This window comes from Culex quinquefasciatus, chromosome 1 (genome assembly GCF_015732765.1).
Source record: "Culex quinquefasciatus strain JHB chromosome 1, VPISU_Cqui_1.0_pri_paternal, whole genome shotgun sequence".
NCBI lineage: Eukaryota > Metazoa > Arthropoda > Insecta > Diptera > Culicidae > Culex > Culex quinquefasciatus.
Window position 1 is genome coordinate 3,416,850 of NC_051861.1, and position 16,399 is coordinate 3,433,248.

The following is a 16,399-nucleotide window of genomic DNA, read 5'->3' on the forward strand; positions in this document are numbered from 1 at the left end:
ATTTTATGGAAGTTTTGAAATTTCAGTTTTTTTTTTAATTTTTGTAATGTAGGTTTTTTAAATTTTCGGTTTTTATTAGAATTTGAATTTTCGAATTCTAAGTTTTTTTTTCTTCTTAAGCATTTTTTTTCTCTAGTCCTCATAATGTACTAACGGGTTGCAAAATTTTATATTTATTAACCGTATAGAAAGAAATAGGATTTAGAATGATCGGACCAAAATTAAAAACCCTAACGCAGAAAATTATTGGAATCAACCTAGGATAATGGTAGACCAATAAATGCAAACATCAAAACTTTTCACTGGCCAGACCTACCGCGCAAAGTTAACCGCCAGCACTAATCATTTTTCATCAAGTTCAGAACCTACCTCCATATCAAAATCCACGCTGACCTCCTCGCCCTCGGGATCCTCCATCGACTCGGGCGTGTTGATGATAAAGCTGTCCGCCTCCTGCTCGATCTCGATCTCCTCCTCCGCGTCCTCAACCTCTTCCCCCTCCTCGACCTCATCCGAGTCGGAAATCTCGTCGTCCGGTTCGCCCTCGTCGCTGTCCCCGCTGCTGCCGTGCTTCATCTCACCCCGCTCGAGCGCGTCCAGATGTTCCGGGTGGACCATCGCCTTCCGGATCGCCATCGGATCCTTGCGGGACCACTTTTGCACCTCGTCGTCCATCTTGGTGATCTTGGACGGATTCATCGCCCACAGGCAACCCTTCCGCTGGCCACCGTTCGTGACGGGTTTCTCGATCTTTTCGAAGCACTTGTTGAGGGACAGGTTGTGCCGGACCGAGTTCTTCCAGCCGTTGGGGGCGGTTTTGAAGTACGGGAAGTGCTCGCACATGAAGCTGTAGATTTCCGAGACGGGGAGCGATCCGGAGCGGGAGTTTTTGAGGGCCATCGCGATCAGGCAGGAGTACGAGTAGGCCGGCTTCGGGAAGCCACTGTCGATGGGTTTGGGTTTGGCGTTTTTCGGAACCGCGACCAGATTTCCGTTGGCCAGTTGCACCATGGACGGTTTGCCGGTTTGTCCGTTGGACAATTGGATGAGACTTCGGTTGAGCACCTTCGGGGAACCGCCGTTCACGCTGATCAGTTGCGTTTGACCTTGGAGGGTGGTCCGGGCCGGGCTGGAGTCCCGCTTGATGCCACCGTTGATCCCGTTGATCGCGGTGATCTTCTGGACGTTCTTCAGATTCTTGAACTGCATTCCGTTGGCGAACGTCAGTCCACCGATTCCGGCGGCCAGCTTGATGGTGTTGCCCTTGCCAAGCCCAACTCCCAGCCCGGATCCCGGACTGGAACCACCTCCGTTGACGGGAACCTGGTGATTCCGTACGATGATCTTGTTACCACCGTCCTCCTTGAGCATGTGGGTGGACAGATCCTTCTTCACCGTGTCCAACCCATTTATCCGCTGAATTTGCGTCAACCCGGTCACGATCGTTGGCTTCTGATGCTGAATCACCATCGGCACCTTGATCGTGTTCGGCGAGAACGTCAGATGACTCTTGCGCTCCTTCGGACTGGGCAGCGTCGGATCGTTGATCGGCGCAACGGTCGCGTTCAGGTTCACGTTCTGCTTGGGACTCTTCAGCAGCGAAGACTGCGCCGAAACCATCACCGGCATGACCGAGTTCGGGTTCACGCAGGCACCGACGTCCGCGTAAATGTCCCCCGAGGACCACTTGGTCGGGCCACCGCCGCACCACCCGTTCGCTTCGGCGTCCGTCGAGTTCGAGTCCAGCTCCAGCGAGGGCAGGTCAAAGTTCATCAACGAGCTGAACTCGTTCACGCCACCGACCACGGTCGCCACCTCCGACTTGATGTCGATGTCCAGCATGTCCTGCATCGAGTCCGACACGTACAGGTCCATGATGGGGGTTGTGTCCTGCAAAAAATTGAGAAAAGAAAATCGACATTAGTCAAACTGACAACACTGCCGAGCGCAGTCGATGCAAGTCGCAACGCACCCGCAACGTCAAACTACACTCTGAAGCGAAATTGCCATAATTTCGTTATGAGTTGGGCAATAAAAGTGTCACCATAAGCTGCGCACTGGACAAGCCCATAAAAGCCCATTAAAGTCACATTTTATCTGCGTTTTATTGCTCAATTTGTCCTCCCCCTTGCGCTCACTGCACTCGAGTCGCGCTCTATTGATTGAGTAGAGTGAGAAGGTGCAACACTGATGTGCACTTCACCCCTCTTTCGGAACAGAACTGCACCGGGCAAGGCCAAAATAGGACCGATGGGGTCATCCATCAGTGTTTATGGTGTTGTTATAATCCATTTGCTTCGTGGTTCATTGAATTCAGTGGAGCGAATTGATTAATAGTTTTGCTGTGACCAGTAATTAAAAAAAAAGAAAAAAAAAATTCTCAAACTCTAACAGTAGATGACTAAACATAAATAAGTGTGTAATCAAGTGTCAATTTTACACACTCCTTGAATGACACTCAAAACCCGACTACCCAAAATTGTTTATTTTTGCATATGCTCGTTCAAAACAAACTCGCTTCAGGCTGAAACATTCAAGTCGATGTCGATGGTTGTTGTTGATCGAATTGAAAAAAAGTAGCAGCTGGCAAACGAGGGTAAACAACAAAAAGTGTAGGCAGGTCGTTCCTTCAGCTGCATTTTTGCAAATCTCCACGGTGGTGTGTTGTTTTTTTAGATTTTATTTAGAAATTTCTACAATTTTAATTTGACAGTTATACGCTTAAAACATTTAAAATTAAAATGCTTAAAAGTTTAATTTGACAGATACACGCTTAAAATATTTAAACACACTGAAAATAATTTATAAGTTTTAAAATAAAAAAGTGACAGCTACACGCTGAAAAATCAAATGGTTTTTCGAATATAACCCAAAAATAAACTTTAAAAATTGAGTAAATTTTCCAATGAATAGGACTTCGCGCCAAAAGAACCAAAACAAGACCAGAGTTGCAGGAGATCCGGTCCCAGCATGGCAGGTGCTGCTCTTTAACGACCTCTATCAGGGTTACGCAGCTGTCTCTTTTGTTTTGCGTAAAACCCTCTTATTTCGACAGAATGAGTTGTGACTGGCTAGCGAAAGTATATTACCCAGACAGGGGTAACTAAACTACACCGGAGCTGATAAGAGCAGAGCAGAGCAGTTGAGGGTAGTTGTTTTAAAGTCCCACTTGAAAAGCCGGCTGGAAGAATGAAAAATTGTAGGGTAAAGGAACCTATGTTTGACTTATTTAGGGTAGGGAGAATAAAAATTCAATTTTGCATCGAAAACAAAATTTTAAAAATATTTTGGTCATAATTTAGACATCTAGTAGTCCGTCAGCGAACAGAGAAATGACGACATAAGGCACCCTAACCTAAAAATTTCTCTCAAACCGCACTCAGGTCGCTCACTTTTATCGATTTTCTCATCCCCCTTTTCTCCACTGCCGGTAAAAACAAGACAGACAGAGAGGGAGAGTGCCGAACCACCCTGTAACGTTGACGTTTCGCGTGTGTTGGTGCGCAAACAAAGAAAAAGGAACGGGTGACTCGGTGAGTACCCAACCCAACACACACAGTGACAGCCCCTTTTGCCGGTTACCAACACAACGCAACATCAACAAATAACAGTGTGTATCGGGAAGGGGTTTGTTGGTAAACGAAACCACGAGGGTGCTCCAGGCAGCATAAGGAGAAAAGTACAGTCACCGTCCGTTCCGTCACCCTCGCTCGCTGGAGAAAGCGAGACGGCGAGACGCACGCACGCACACTCTCTCACGTGGCAAGCACGTGGAAGCATACGAGTGAGAGAGAGGGAGAGCGAACTGTCAGCTAGCAAGGGGGAATATGTTAGGTTAGGTAAACATAATATCCAAAAGGAATAAAGAGAGGAGGGAAGGAAAGGAAAGGAAAAAAATGAACGTGAAAAACGGAGGGAACAACGAAGTGGTACAGTCCCGCCAAAAGTTGGTCTGCATGCGCTGAACACTGGTGGACTCTTTTTAGCGTCTTCTTCTGGCCAACCCAACACCGGGTCGTCCTGGGCGGAATGAGAACTCGCCGATCCGAGTAGGCTGTGTGAGCAATTTTTCGGTGGAGAAAAAGGCGCGAACCTCGTCGATTACTATTTTGCTACTCGCCAAGGACTATGCAGCGCCTCCTTCGATGTTGAGTAGCACAGCGAGTTTTCGCATGGCCTTCTGGTTGATTCGTCCAGAAGCCGGTTTGGACCCGAGTCGCTGATGTTGTCTCTCGGCTGTTTATGAGGTTTTTGCCTCCATTCGAGAATGTTTTGATTGAATCGGATTGAAATAGTTTGAGATTACTCATGCAGCAAAAAGCGAAGCTTAAACATAACATTTAGGCTAATTCCCTTAAGCGTGTAGCGTTGACAGCTCGACGTCAAACAATTTTAGCAGAATTTCGTCCTACCAATCAAATAATTACAAATGATTTCCAGATGTCGTGCAACGAGTTGCAGATAAAAAAAAAGTGCAACCAATCTCCGCTCTTTCTCTCTCGCGGTGTGGGTCGACCCGAGTAAATAAACAAATGATGACGTCCGTTGTCTCGACTTGGCGCAGCCGTGTCTGAATTTAGGCGCGAACTTGAATCGACTGTCGTCGCGAGAAGGAGGAATCGAAATTGGCGGGAAAGGGACTTTATTCCAAATCGCGTAATTTGATAAATTTGAAACAAACAGCAATTGAATCTAAAATATAATAAGTTTTGAGTATCCCAGAATATCCGTGTATCCTCAACTGATTTGTTTTGTTTACGTTGTAAGCGTCAAGTGGATATCTACACGCTCATTTGTGTTTAATCAATTAGGTTTTTTTAGCAGACTTTATAATTTCCGAGAGACAAGACTTTTTTGTGCAAATTGAAACAATTTTTTGATGATTGCAAAATAATGCGAAATTCGACGGATGTAGGCCGACAAAATAACATCAAAATTCCGCGAAATATACAACCTTATCAGCTTGAACTACTCCTTTCTTCCACTCTCTCCGAGCTGAGCTGCTAAAACGGAGTCTGAGCGTGTATGTTTTGGCGTAAGAAGAAAGTAGAGAGTCAATGGAAACAAACGGAAAATTTCGCGCCAAAAAAACTCGTTCCACTTTTGGGGCCAAATGTTGAAACACAAAAATAGCCGGAACCCGCCAAAATTTCGAACCCAAATTAACGTCCTGATCGGAGTTAAGTTGGGGACGTGACTTGGCGGTTTATTGATACGGGACTCTGGGAGGAAGATTGGAACTTTATTATTTTGTGAGTGATGGGTTGCCGACCACAACTCGGGTCGAGGAGGTTGATGAAGGTTAGGTTTGGAGAAAATAATTGATTGACATTGTTGTGAAAAAGCAATTAAGAATAACGAAAAAAAACTCCATTTAGAAACAAACAGTACTCATTTTTGAGTAGGTTCGATTTTGACGAAAATTGAGAGTTGATTGAACTCACCCAGTGAAATTCGCTCAGCTCTGACCTAAGCCCAATTTACTCATTTTTGAGTGGGTTTGATTTTGACTAAAGCTGAGATTTGAGTTAGTTTCACTCAGACTTCAACGAAAACTTAGAAAAATTCACTTAGCCCTATTTACTCATTTTTGAGTAGGCAAAATTTCAATAAAAACTGAGATTTTAGTGAAATTCACTCAAACTTATGAAAATTGAGTAAAATTTACTCAGCTCTGACCTAGGCCCCATTTTCTAATTTTTGAGTAGGTTCACTGAGATTTTAGTGGATTTCACTCAGGTTTCTACAAAAATTTAGTGAAATTTACTCAGTTCTGACCTAAGCCTCATTTACTAATTTTTGAGTAGGTTTTATTTTAATGAAATTTGAGATTTGAGTGAATGTCACTCAGACTTCAACAAAAACGTAGTAAAATTCATTTAGCCCTATTTACTCATTTTTGAGTAGGCAAAATTTAAATGAAAACTGAGATTGGAGTGAAATTCACTCAAACTTTACGAAAATTGAGTAAAATTTACTCAGCTCTGACCTAGGCCCCATTTTCTAATTTTTGAGTAGGTTCACTGAGATTTTAGTGGATTTCACTCAGGTTTCTACAAAAATTTAGTGAAATTTACTCAGTTCTGACCTAAGCCTCATTTACTAATTTTTGAGTAGGTTTTATTTTAATGAAATTTGAGATTTGAGTGAATGTCACTCAGACTTCAACAAAAACGTAGTAAAATTCATTTAGCCCTATTTACTCATTTTTGAGTAGGCAAAATTTAAATGAAAACTGAGATTGGAGTGAAATTCACTCAAACTTTACGAAAATTGAGTAAAATTTACTCAGCTCTGCCTAGGCCCATTTTCTCATTTTTGAGTAGGTTCACTGAGATTTTACTGAATTTCACTCAGATTCCTACAATAAAACAGTGAAATTTACTCAGTTCTGACCTAAGCCTCATTTACAAATGTTTTAGTAGGTTCGATTTTGAAGAAAACTTAGATTTGAGAGAATTACACTCAGACGTCAACAAAATTTGAGTTAATTTTTCTCAGCTCTAACCTAAGCCCCATTTACTCATTTTTGAGTAGGTTCGAATGTAACCAAAACTGAGATTAACCATTGAATCTTCTTAAGCGTTCTTTTATTACGTTACGCTCTTAGTGGAAGAGGACCGTGGGCTATGATACGCTTCGTTTTTTTTTGTAATTTGTATGGAAATTTTGCTACAGTTTACGAGAAACACTTAAGATGTTATTCCATTACGGGAATCTTAGTTTGCAAACTAGACGAAACTAATCCAAAACGAGAATTTCAAAAATGGTTAACTTGCGCAATTCCTTTTAGTGTAAAAAGTCAAATTAGAAAAATTAGTAATTTTTTTAGAGTGTATTTATTTCCAATAAATTTGCTCACTCTTGGGAGAACTGCTCAGTTCACATTTCTAATACCTCGATACGTTTCTTGTATAATTTTATTAAGATGACTATGTCTCATTTTTTTTGGAAATTTGCTTAACATTCAACGAGCGTGTACAAGATTGACAGCTGACGTTATACTCCTTTAACGGAAACAACGCAGATGTTTGGGTTCGAGTCTATTTACTTTTACCAAAATGGGTTTTCAACGTTTTTTCTGTCTAGAATTTGGGTTTGTGACAAATTACACGTCAATTATTTTTTAATTTGGTTTCGTATCGATGTAACACCTCATGAGTCATGACTAATTTCCCACTTTTAGCACCTGGCCAACCACCAAAATACGCTCTCTGTTAGCAAACACGTGCCACATCAACGATCAACGATTAGAACCGGGAACGGGAAGCAAAATTCATCCAACCGAGGCAAAAACTCATCCTCTCGAGCCCGCTGCTGCCCTGCTGTCAAATGGTTTCGTGCGGTCGTCACACGCACAACACGGAAGAACCACAATAAATAGCGAAAAAACGATCAACTTCCCCGGAAGTCTGCGAGCCTGGCCCAATCCGGAAGTACGGAAAACGGGTCTTGCCGGTTCGACCTTTCCGAGGGACCCCCAGACCTATAGACAGCACAAGTCACGAAACTTCCGCTTGAAAGTTGTTCTTCCGGCCAAAATGTGCGGAATTCTTCCGGGAATTGCGCAAAAATTTGCACCTTGCGAAAAAATCGATTTTTCCCATTTTCCTTGCCGAAAACTAACTTTCACTCTCACCCGGGCCAGTGCCAGGTTGGTTCCCCTGGTAGGGCCGCGCGGCAGGAAGTTTAAAATTTTGCGCCCCAAAACGGAGATTTTCAAGCGTTTAGAACGATGCCTAGACGACGACCGACCACGTGATGTCTCTCGCGCTGAAGTACAGTTGCGATAAAAAGGACTTTCACCTCACACTAGACGATTGAGTGGGATCAAGGGAGAGGGTGTCGACTCAAATTATTATTATTTTTAACTGTTTGGATTGATTTTACCATTTATTTCATCGTTATTGCATTTTTTCTCAGTGATTTCCAGGCAAGACAGTGAGCAAGAGTGCAACTCTCGTTTCTCTCGCGACTCGTGACAGTAAGCAAGAGAGCAATTCTCAAAATTCTAGAGCGTTGCGCTCACTGTCTTGAGAGAAAAGAGAGAAACGAGAGTAGCTCTCTTTTCGATTTCAGCGAAGTAAATGATAAAAATTAATTAAACAATTACATAAAACAAAATAAAGGGAGAATTTAAACAAATCCTCTAAAGTCGCCACCCCCAAAACCCGGGGAAAGCACTCTGATTCATTCGCCAGACAGTTCAGTGGCCCCCCAAACTGCCGGCAATTCCGCCACAGAGCTCGCGTGTCGGTGGGGTTGCCTACCTTGCGGGCGCGCGCTTGCGCCCTCTAAGTCTGTCTAGTCCTCCTCCAGCAAAAGGAGCGCGCCTGGGACCGGAATGGAATGCCGGCGCGCCAAAAAGAAAAATGTGCTTTTCCGTTTCCATTCGTCGGAGGTGGAACATTTTCCCGACTCGCACCAATACACTCAAAATAGCTACCCCTCTCTCTTTGTGTGAAAGTGAAAATCCTGGACTCTGAGGATTTAGAAAAAAAATTCGGACATGCGCACTGTCGAGGATCACAATTTCGCGGCACAAGAGTCTTTGACCGAGGAAGAGGGTGCCGATTTTGTAGACATTGGCAAGAACTTTTACTTTTTTGGGTAGAAAAAATACGACGACGACGTCAATGCCCTCTCCTCGAGTGGCGGATGTGACCTTTGGGGGCGATTGTTATTTTGGAGGTTGCGAAATTTTCTTGTTGGAAATTTTGAGCTTGTTGACTTCCAATTTGAAAATGAGCAACGCGAAGAAGGTATCCAAAAAAGATAAACAGAATGTTTTATTATCAAACACATTACACAAAATGTACTTTTGATATCTCAAAACAAGCCTTGGCTAAAAAAGGGACACTTTAAGCAACTAATGCAACCTTGATTTTCATTTCTTCAAAATATTAAGTATTTTGTAATCTTAATCCGTCTCTGTGTTAAAATAGGTATTTTTTCCATTCAATATTCTATTTCAGGTATAACTTTTTTGAACTTTTAAAAACTTTTAGAAATAAAACCAAATTAAAAATTGGAATTTTAAGATTTTTTTTGATTTTTTTAATTTTTAAAAAGAAAAAGAAAAAAAAATTAAAAGCTTTAAACTTTTTAAAATTTTTTTTTAAGAATTTTAAGAATTTTAAGAAATTTTTAAATATTTTAAGAAATTTTAAGAATTTTAAGAATTTTAAAAATTTTAAGAATTTTAAGAATATTAAGAATTTTAAGAATTTTAAGAATTTTAAGAATTTTAAGAATTTTAAGAATTTTAAGAATTTTAAGATATTTAAGAATTTTAAGAATTTTAAAAATTTTAAGAATTTTAATAAATTTTAAGAATTTTAAGAATTTTTTTTTTGGGAGCGGCCGTGGCTGACTGGTTACGGTGTTCGCTTTGTAAGCGAATGGTTCTGGGTTCGATTCCCATCTGCTCCCAACGAGAAAGTTAAGGACACATAAATTTGAAATGATGAATATGAACGAAAAATCAAAGTCGCTCGAGGCGGGCTTCGATCCTCCGTCCTTTGGAATGGTAAGCAAAAATGCTTTTAAAAATTTTAACAATTTTAAGAATTTTAAGAATTTTAAGAATTTTAAGAATTTTAAGAATTTTAAGAACTTCAAGAATTTTTAGAATTTTAAGAACTTTAAGAACTTTAAGAATTTTAAGAATTTTAAGAATTTTAAGAATTTTAAGAATTTTAAGAATTTTAAGAATTTTAAGAATTTTAAGAATTTTAAGAATTTCAAGAATTTTAAGAATTTTAAGAATTTTAAGAATTTTAAGAATTTTAAGAATTTTAAGAATTTTAAGAATTTTAAGAATTTTAAGAATTTTATGAATTTTATGAATTCTATGAATTTTAAGAATTGTAATAATTTTACAAATATTAAGAATTTGAATAATTTTAAGAATTTGAGGAATTTTAAAATTTTTAAGAATTTGAAGAATTTTAAGAATTTTAAGAATTTGAAGAATATTAAGAATTTTAAAGAATTTGAAGAATTTTAAAGATTTGAGGAATTTTTAGAATTTTAAGAATTTTAGAAATTTTAAGAATTTTAAGAATTTAAGAATTTTTAGGATTTTTAGCGTTTTAATAATTTTAAGAATTTTAATAATTTTAATAATTTTAAGAATTTAATAGAATTTTAAGAATTTAATAGAATTTCAAGAATTTAATAGAATTTTAAAAATTTCAAAAAATTTCAAAAAATTATAGAATTTTAGATTTTTTTCGAAATTTGAGATTCAGGGTTTTCGAAATTTTGGTATTTTAGAATTTAAATAGAGCGGGTTAAAAATGACATTTCGCAGTGTGTCTGTGTGACATTTACAGTGGAACAACCCTTTTTTTAATGTTTTGAGGTAGGTATTTAAAATATTTCTTACAATGAAATAAATCAAGTGAAATTTAACTAAACTAGCTTAACTCGTTTTTTAGTGCATAATAATAATATTTCTTCCTCAAAGCATCAACGTGCCCTCCAACAACAAAAATAAATCATGAAAATACACTCTCTTCTCTCGGAAAGGGGAAATGAATATGTGGAAAATCAGATTAATCAGAGGAAGGCAGGTTTCCATGAGGATTTTCCCCTTCTGCTACACCTGACCACCTCTTTTTCCTCCTCTTAATCTGGTTCCGATTTGGAATCGTTTTTTAAATACCCACCAGCTAGCTTCCCATCCACTTGGCCTACGAAATGATGTCTACGTCAAAGTAAGCCTTGATATAATTAGAAAGTGTTTTTTCCTCCCCGTGAGGAATTATTATACGCCGCCGTGTGCCTACTACGATCGTTTAAGGTTTTCGCTAATGCGTTTTCTAGTGGAAGGCAGTTATTTTCCAATAAACGATTATGGAGTTTTCATTGGGCGGCAGGAAAATCCGATGATTAAAAACAGTTTTTTTTCTAAATCATAAAAAAATTTGAGTGGTTGAGTGTCCTGTTGCATTTGAAACGACCCCAACGAATCCCAGGGGCTCATAGGTCTAATAATAGCTTCACCTCTCTCCACCAATAAGACATGGATCAAAACAACCCCAAATTAGCGGAGGATGAAAACAAAAACATCTTTCAAATGTATTTGTGCGTTTTTTCCTACTGTTGTGAAAACAAATGAAAACAGAAGCGAAAAAATAAAATAAAAATAAAAACCAGATTTAAACTTCATCCTTCCCGGAAAGCACGTTTCTGAAGGGGCAAGTTCTTACAAAACAAAAAAAGAAATCTCCTTCCCTTTCCTTGACGAGCGCGCGCGATAAGCCACGAAAACATAACCACGTGAACGCGGGTTCCATGCGAACTGAACTGAGAAAGGCTCTAGCAAGAATCTGGCCTGACTGCGGAGTTCTGCGACTCTGGTCCGAATGGGGCCCGCCCGGAGGCTCTTTTGTGGAATTCGCTGAAGGTCTCTGAGTTCTTTCTTGTTGGGACCATTGTCCAGAGTGGAACAAGATGATTGAACATTAAGGTGAACAATCCGAAGTCGAATTTTGTGTAATTTCTTTTCAGCGTGTAATTACTTGGTAAAACATGTCTACACTGTAAAATTGTTTCAGTGATCCTATCAATGTTATCACCTAGTTTACATCATCTTGATTCTTGACAGCTAGCCGAAGAGTAGGGTCAAGAAACATCTACCATGGAGAACAATGAAATAGTAGGCTGTTTTTCGAAACCTTCTCAAGCTGAGAAACTTTTTCTCCCATTTTCGATTCCCCCTTCTGAAATCTTCCTCTCCACTGAGAGGAGAGGAACAAGAACAGAATTTTTATTTTTATACCCGCAAACATAAAAGGAACTTGGACGGAATGGGATTCAAGAACTGCGAGCGAGCCCAAAAACCGGTTTCTGCTCAATGTTGTGAACACACACACCTCTTGCTAGTTCTTTTCCCTCCATTTTTCAGCTCTCTGAATTGTTGTCTGCCGAAGGAAAGATGTGTGGCTCGAAAATCTTGGGCCGGTGGGAAGGTTTCGTTCTGCTCCGATTGACTGGGAAAATTGGGGTTTTGACTTTTGGATTTGAGCTTTTTGCTGTTGGGGGGCGGAAAGCTGTCCAAATTAGATTTCTTAGCGAGTTATGGATGAAAGAATTTTAATAGATTTTTGTTTTAAAATTAATTGATGCTATTTCCATGCAAAAAAAACATTTTTCATGGTTATACATTTTTTAATTCAAAAATTAAAAACTGCCAAATTTAAAAAGAAGGTTATTTAGAAATACTATGGAAAGTTTCCCTTATCCCCTTACAAAAATGGAGTATCAATTCTTTCCGTTTTTCAAATCCTTTTCCTAACGGCTTTTATGGTTTCTAGGCAACCTGAGCAAGGAATAAATCATTAACATGACGAAGTCCAGTCTGCAAACCGTGTAAATCAACGTCTCCAAGCGAAGCAATTTTTATTACAACTTATACATTTTCAAATTTTCTGTACTAAACTAAATTTCAAACCCCGCCTCCCACAGTACTAAATTCAAGTGTGAATTCCACAACCCATTAGCACAATCCCCTTGACGAAGAAAGAAAACCCAATTTTGCCTGCCTGGCTGTTTATTGATTTATGACACATCTCTTCCTCCAAACCCCCTATTATTCTATCGACCTTCTTTCCGACGTTAATTACCGGCTTTGGTCAAAGATCAATACCCCTTTCTTGCAGAGAATGCTGCACTTTTTGGAAACGCCTAAGAAAATAGGATTAGTACGAAAGTAAAGAAAAGCTCACAAAAGAAAGGTTAATTCTTTCTGGAGGTAGCTCCGCGTGACTTGTCAGAATTTGCAATACTTTTGGAATGCATATCGTAAATACGATGAAAGATTAACTTTGGTTCTGAATGGGGATGACTTTGCTAATCTGAGTCGAAAAAAGTCGATTTTTATCGTTTGTTTTGATAAGTCACCGCAAAATTCTTTAAAGGTGGCGTAGTTCTAGGTCAATAATGTCAGGAGCAATTTTTTTTACCATGATTTTTGTCACGTTCTGCGCGATAAATTTTTAATAAAATTAAAAAAAGCCATATCTAAACTGAGACAAAGAAGAGAGAGTTTTTGAGTTTCAGAATTGTAAATTAAATAATTTAAAAATCTCAGAAATTTGGAATTTTGGGGTTCATAAATTTTCATTTTGATCATTTTAGAATTTAAAAATAAGAGAATTTTAGAATGATTTTATTTGAGAATTTAAGAACTTCAGAACTTAAGATTTTTTTTATAATTTAGGAATTTTAGGATTTCAACATTTCAGAACTTTATAATTAGAGGATCTTGAAATTTGAAAATTTAAAAATTTAAAAATTCAAAACACCTGATAATAAAAAAAATATTAGATTTTTTTTATTTCAATATTAAATAATCCTAGAATTCGGAATTTCTCAATTGAGAATTTTATTTTAGAATTTTAAAGATTTCAGAATTTCAGGACCTTAAATTTATAGAAATTTAGAATCTAAAAATTTTCAATTTTAATATAATTCTGAAAATTTTATGATTTCATAACTAAAATGTTGATATTTTTAAAATAAACAATTTTTGTGGTTAAAAAGTTCAGAATTTAATTCTTAGATTAAAAAAAATATAATTTTGAAAAAAGCTTTTTTTATTATTTTATCATAATTACGTACCCGGTCGTGGGCAAAACATAACATTCTTGATAAACATCAGTTTGTCACTTTATTTTATTCTTTTGAGTTGAAGTAGTTCAGATTTGCCTATTTACTCTGCAAATAATTTGACGTAGGACTACTGCTTACATAATTAAATTGCATTTTTGATTTTTTTTCATCCGCCGCAGATCCAACCAATCCACAACATCCGGTCACGTGTTGTCAACACACGTTTTTCCAGTTGCCAGGGGCGGCTGATCCAAAGGAGAACACTGTAACAGAAGCACCGGTCCCGGAGTTACGTAAGCGCACCATAGTTGTCATCATCTGCGTCTTTTCTCCATGGAGATCGTCGGGTGAGCGCACAAGGCAACGACTACTGCGACGAGGACGTCTGCAATTGACAGCTTCCGCTCGTGAAAGTTTTGCAACGTGAAAAAAAACATAAAACCCTACAGACATCCAAGTAGGCCAAGGATTCGGACAGGCGAATTTCGTTCATCCGCGCTGTTGCTCCAATTGGAATATTCATGAACAACTGAACGGGGCCGAGACCGGATGGGATGAATCGGCTGCAGAAGTTGCGAATCGGTAATGTAATGCAAATTTTGCGCTCGCAACCCGCATATTTCACGCGGGAGTTGAACCGAATCCCGGTTGAACTGGGCGAAAAAAAAAACATAGTTTGGAGAACAACCAGAGCGCGGCAACACTTGAAAGTGTCGGACAAAGGACTCTGCATGGGTATCTCTCTGGTGAGGAAAAACAGACCGACCAACAGAGGGCCATGAACCTGTCGGTACCAACTACTCGGAACAAATGGAGGAGTAACAAGAGTTAAATCTGATGGGAGTACCACGATAATGAGTTTCGTCTGGTCTGGTAATCTACTAGCGTTGATCTGAGTGGTGTCTATCAAGACAGAAGAAGACCATTGTGCGGTGTGGTTCTTGTGTCTGAATAGCAGGCCATGGAACGAAGAAGTTGTCGGTTTGCGGTTTTTTGTTGTTGTTGCAAGGTGACGTTTGAGACTGCTTGATGACAATCATAGCACTGCATAGCATTCGTTAATTGTTGGCATTACTTATGTTGATATTTGCACAGAATTAAAAAAAAATCAGAGGGCACGCAATAAATTGATAAATTACGAAACTCCGTGGGAAACAATCACACCTCCAAATCGGTTCCCACATCGAAAATGAGCCCGGAATCACTTAAACGTCTGCTTCCACCTCGAAAATCGTGAGCTTAAGCCTGGTCGATGCACATGATCGCTCCAGTGCTCGCACTAAGTCGGCGGTGGAGTTTACGATCACGAGATTCTTAATGACGACCGGAGTCCCCTCTCTGTAGAACAAGAATCAGAGTAAAAAACGAAGTGTTACAAGTTGTCTTGTTTCTTTTTTCTCTCTATTACCAGCCGACCATGGCAGCCCAACCATGAATGAAGTGATTTAGTGGAGTTTCATTCTACGAGTGTGTGTGAATGTGTATTGGAAGGGAAAATTTATTGCTTTCGGAAAAGCGCAGTAAAAGTGATTGTTTTAGACTGGAGGAAAAAAAATGTTGGAATAAAGGGGGAAATTTGAGGCGTAAAATTAGAACAGACGATTTTATTTATGGCTTGTTTATTTCTTGAGATAGACTCGAAATAAATCTGAGAAAATTGAAACTTAAAATTATAACAGATATGCGTAGTCCTACGTCATCAACAAAAAATAATTAAAAAGGCAAGCGTGCAATTTCATAATACCAATACCGAATGATCCATTTCAGAACATTCGTAAACTTTCAAGTCAAGTTCAAGTTAAAAATAGATATATTTTGTCAATCTTAAGGTGGTATTACACTGCGGGAAACTTTGGGATAGTTTGCCGCAGAGGATCTATTCCAAACACCAAACACAATCACAGAAACTGTCAAAACTTTGCAAATTTGTAAACAAAGGTTCTCGCAGTGGAATACCACTTCAACAATGTTAAAAAAATGACGTAGGATTACATTCAACTAAAAAAAAAATAGTTTCATCTCCAAAATTAGCACAATTTAATTTTTTTAATCCATGGCCATCTTTTCCATCCCATTAAAAATCTCCCGCCTCTTTTTACCGAAGGTTCTCCGGCTGGGCCAACCTTGATCTCAATTTTTCTCATCACACAACAACCCGTTTCGCTGGCCAAGAGAGAGATATGTCGATAATGCTGATGATGATGGTCCATCTGCCCCATTCCACTGAACGCAACCCGTGCGACGATCTAGGTGCCCATGATTTTCTGTTCGGGCCGCCAACCGGCGTCCTAGCCAACTTTGATACACGGTTAAAAAGTTTTTATCAGAATTAATTTTTATTATTTTTTCGTGTTTTTCTAGAAGACATTTTCAAACAATTTGTGTATTTTGATTTTTTTTCTTCAAATTTTCAACTGTGCAATTTCCATGAAAAAATCGTGATTGCTCCTCACGATAAATTTGGCCCCAAAGGGGACGAAACTGGTACCACGCATGCAATTTTCGTCAAGGTCCTTTTTTTTCGTTGCTGTTTTTTGCCAGGACGAGCCGAGCTTTCGACGAGTTTGCGTGTTTTATTTGTGTGATGGAGGGGGGAACTCCCACTCTGCGTGGGAGTTGCCCCAACGTAGACATTTTTGGTAGCGCTTTTTGGAAGGGTTGTCTGGTGAGCTTTTTGGAGCACCAGGGCGGCTTTTTTTTATTATTTTATCATAATTACGTACCCGGTCGTGGGCAAAACATAACATTCTTGATAAACATCAGTTTGTCACTTTATTTT

General features: G+C 39.1%; 1 protein-coding gene and 1 long non-coding RNA gene across 5 annotated transcripts in view; one reads left to right on the forward strand and one right to left on the reverse strand.

The window, feature by feature from the left end:
• LOC6032691 overlaps window positions 1-16,399 on the reverse strand; it is a 79,796-nt gene that overhangs the window by 5,136 nt on the left and 58,261 nt on the right. For all 4 annotated transcript variants that reach the window (XM_038249840.1, XM_038249838.1, XM_038249839.1 and 1 more), the window contains one exon: window positions 370-1,890. In XM_038249840.1, coding sequence (XP_038105768.1) covers window positions 370-1,890 — 1,521 coding nt within the window. The remainder of the gene's footprint in view (window positions 1-369; window positions 1,891-16,399) is intronic.
• On the forward strand, window positions 13,629-15,227 carry LOC119765604. The gene is made up of 2 exons (XR_005276837.1): window positions 13,629-13,741; window positions 13,800-15,227. It is a non-coding gene; the product is annotated as an uncharacterized LOC119765604 (long non-coding RNA).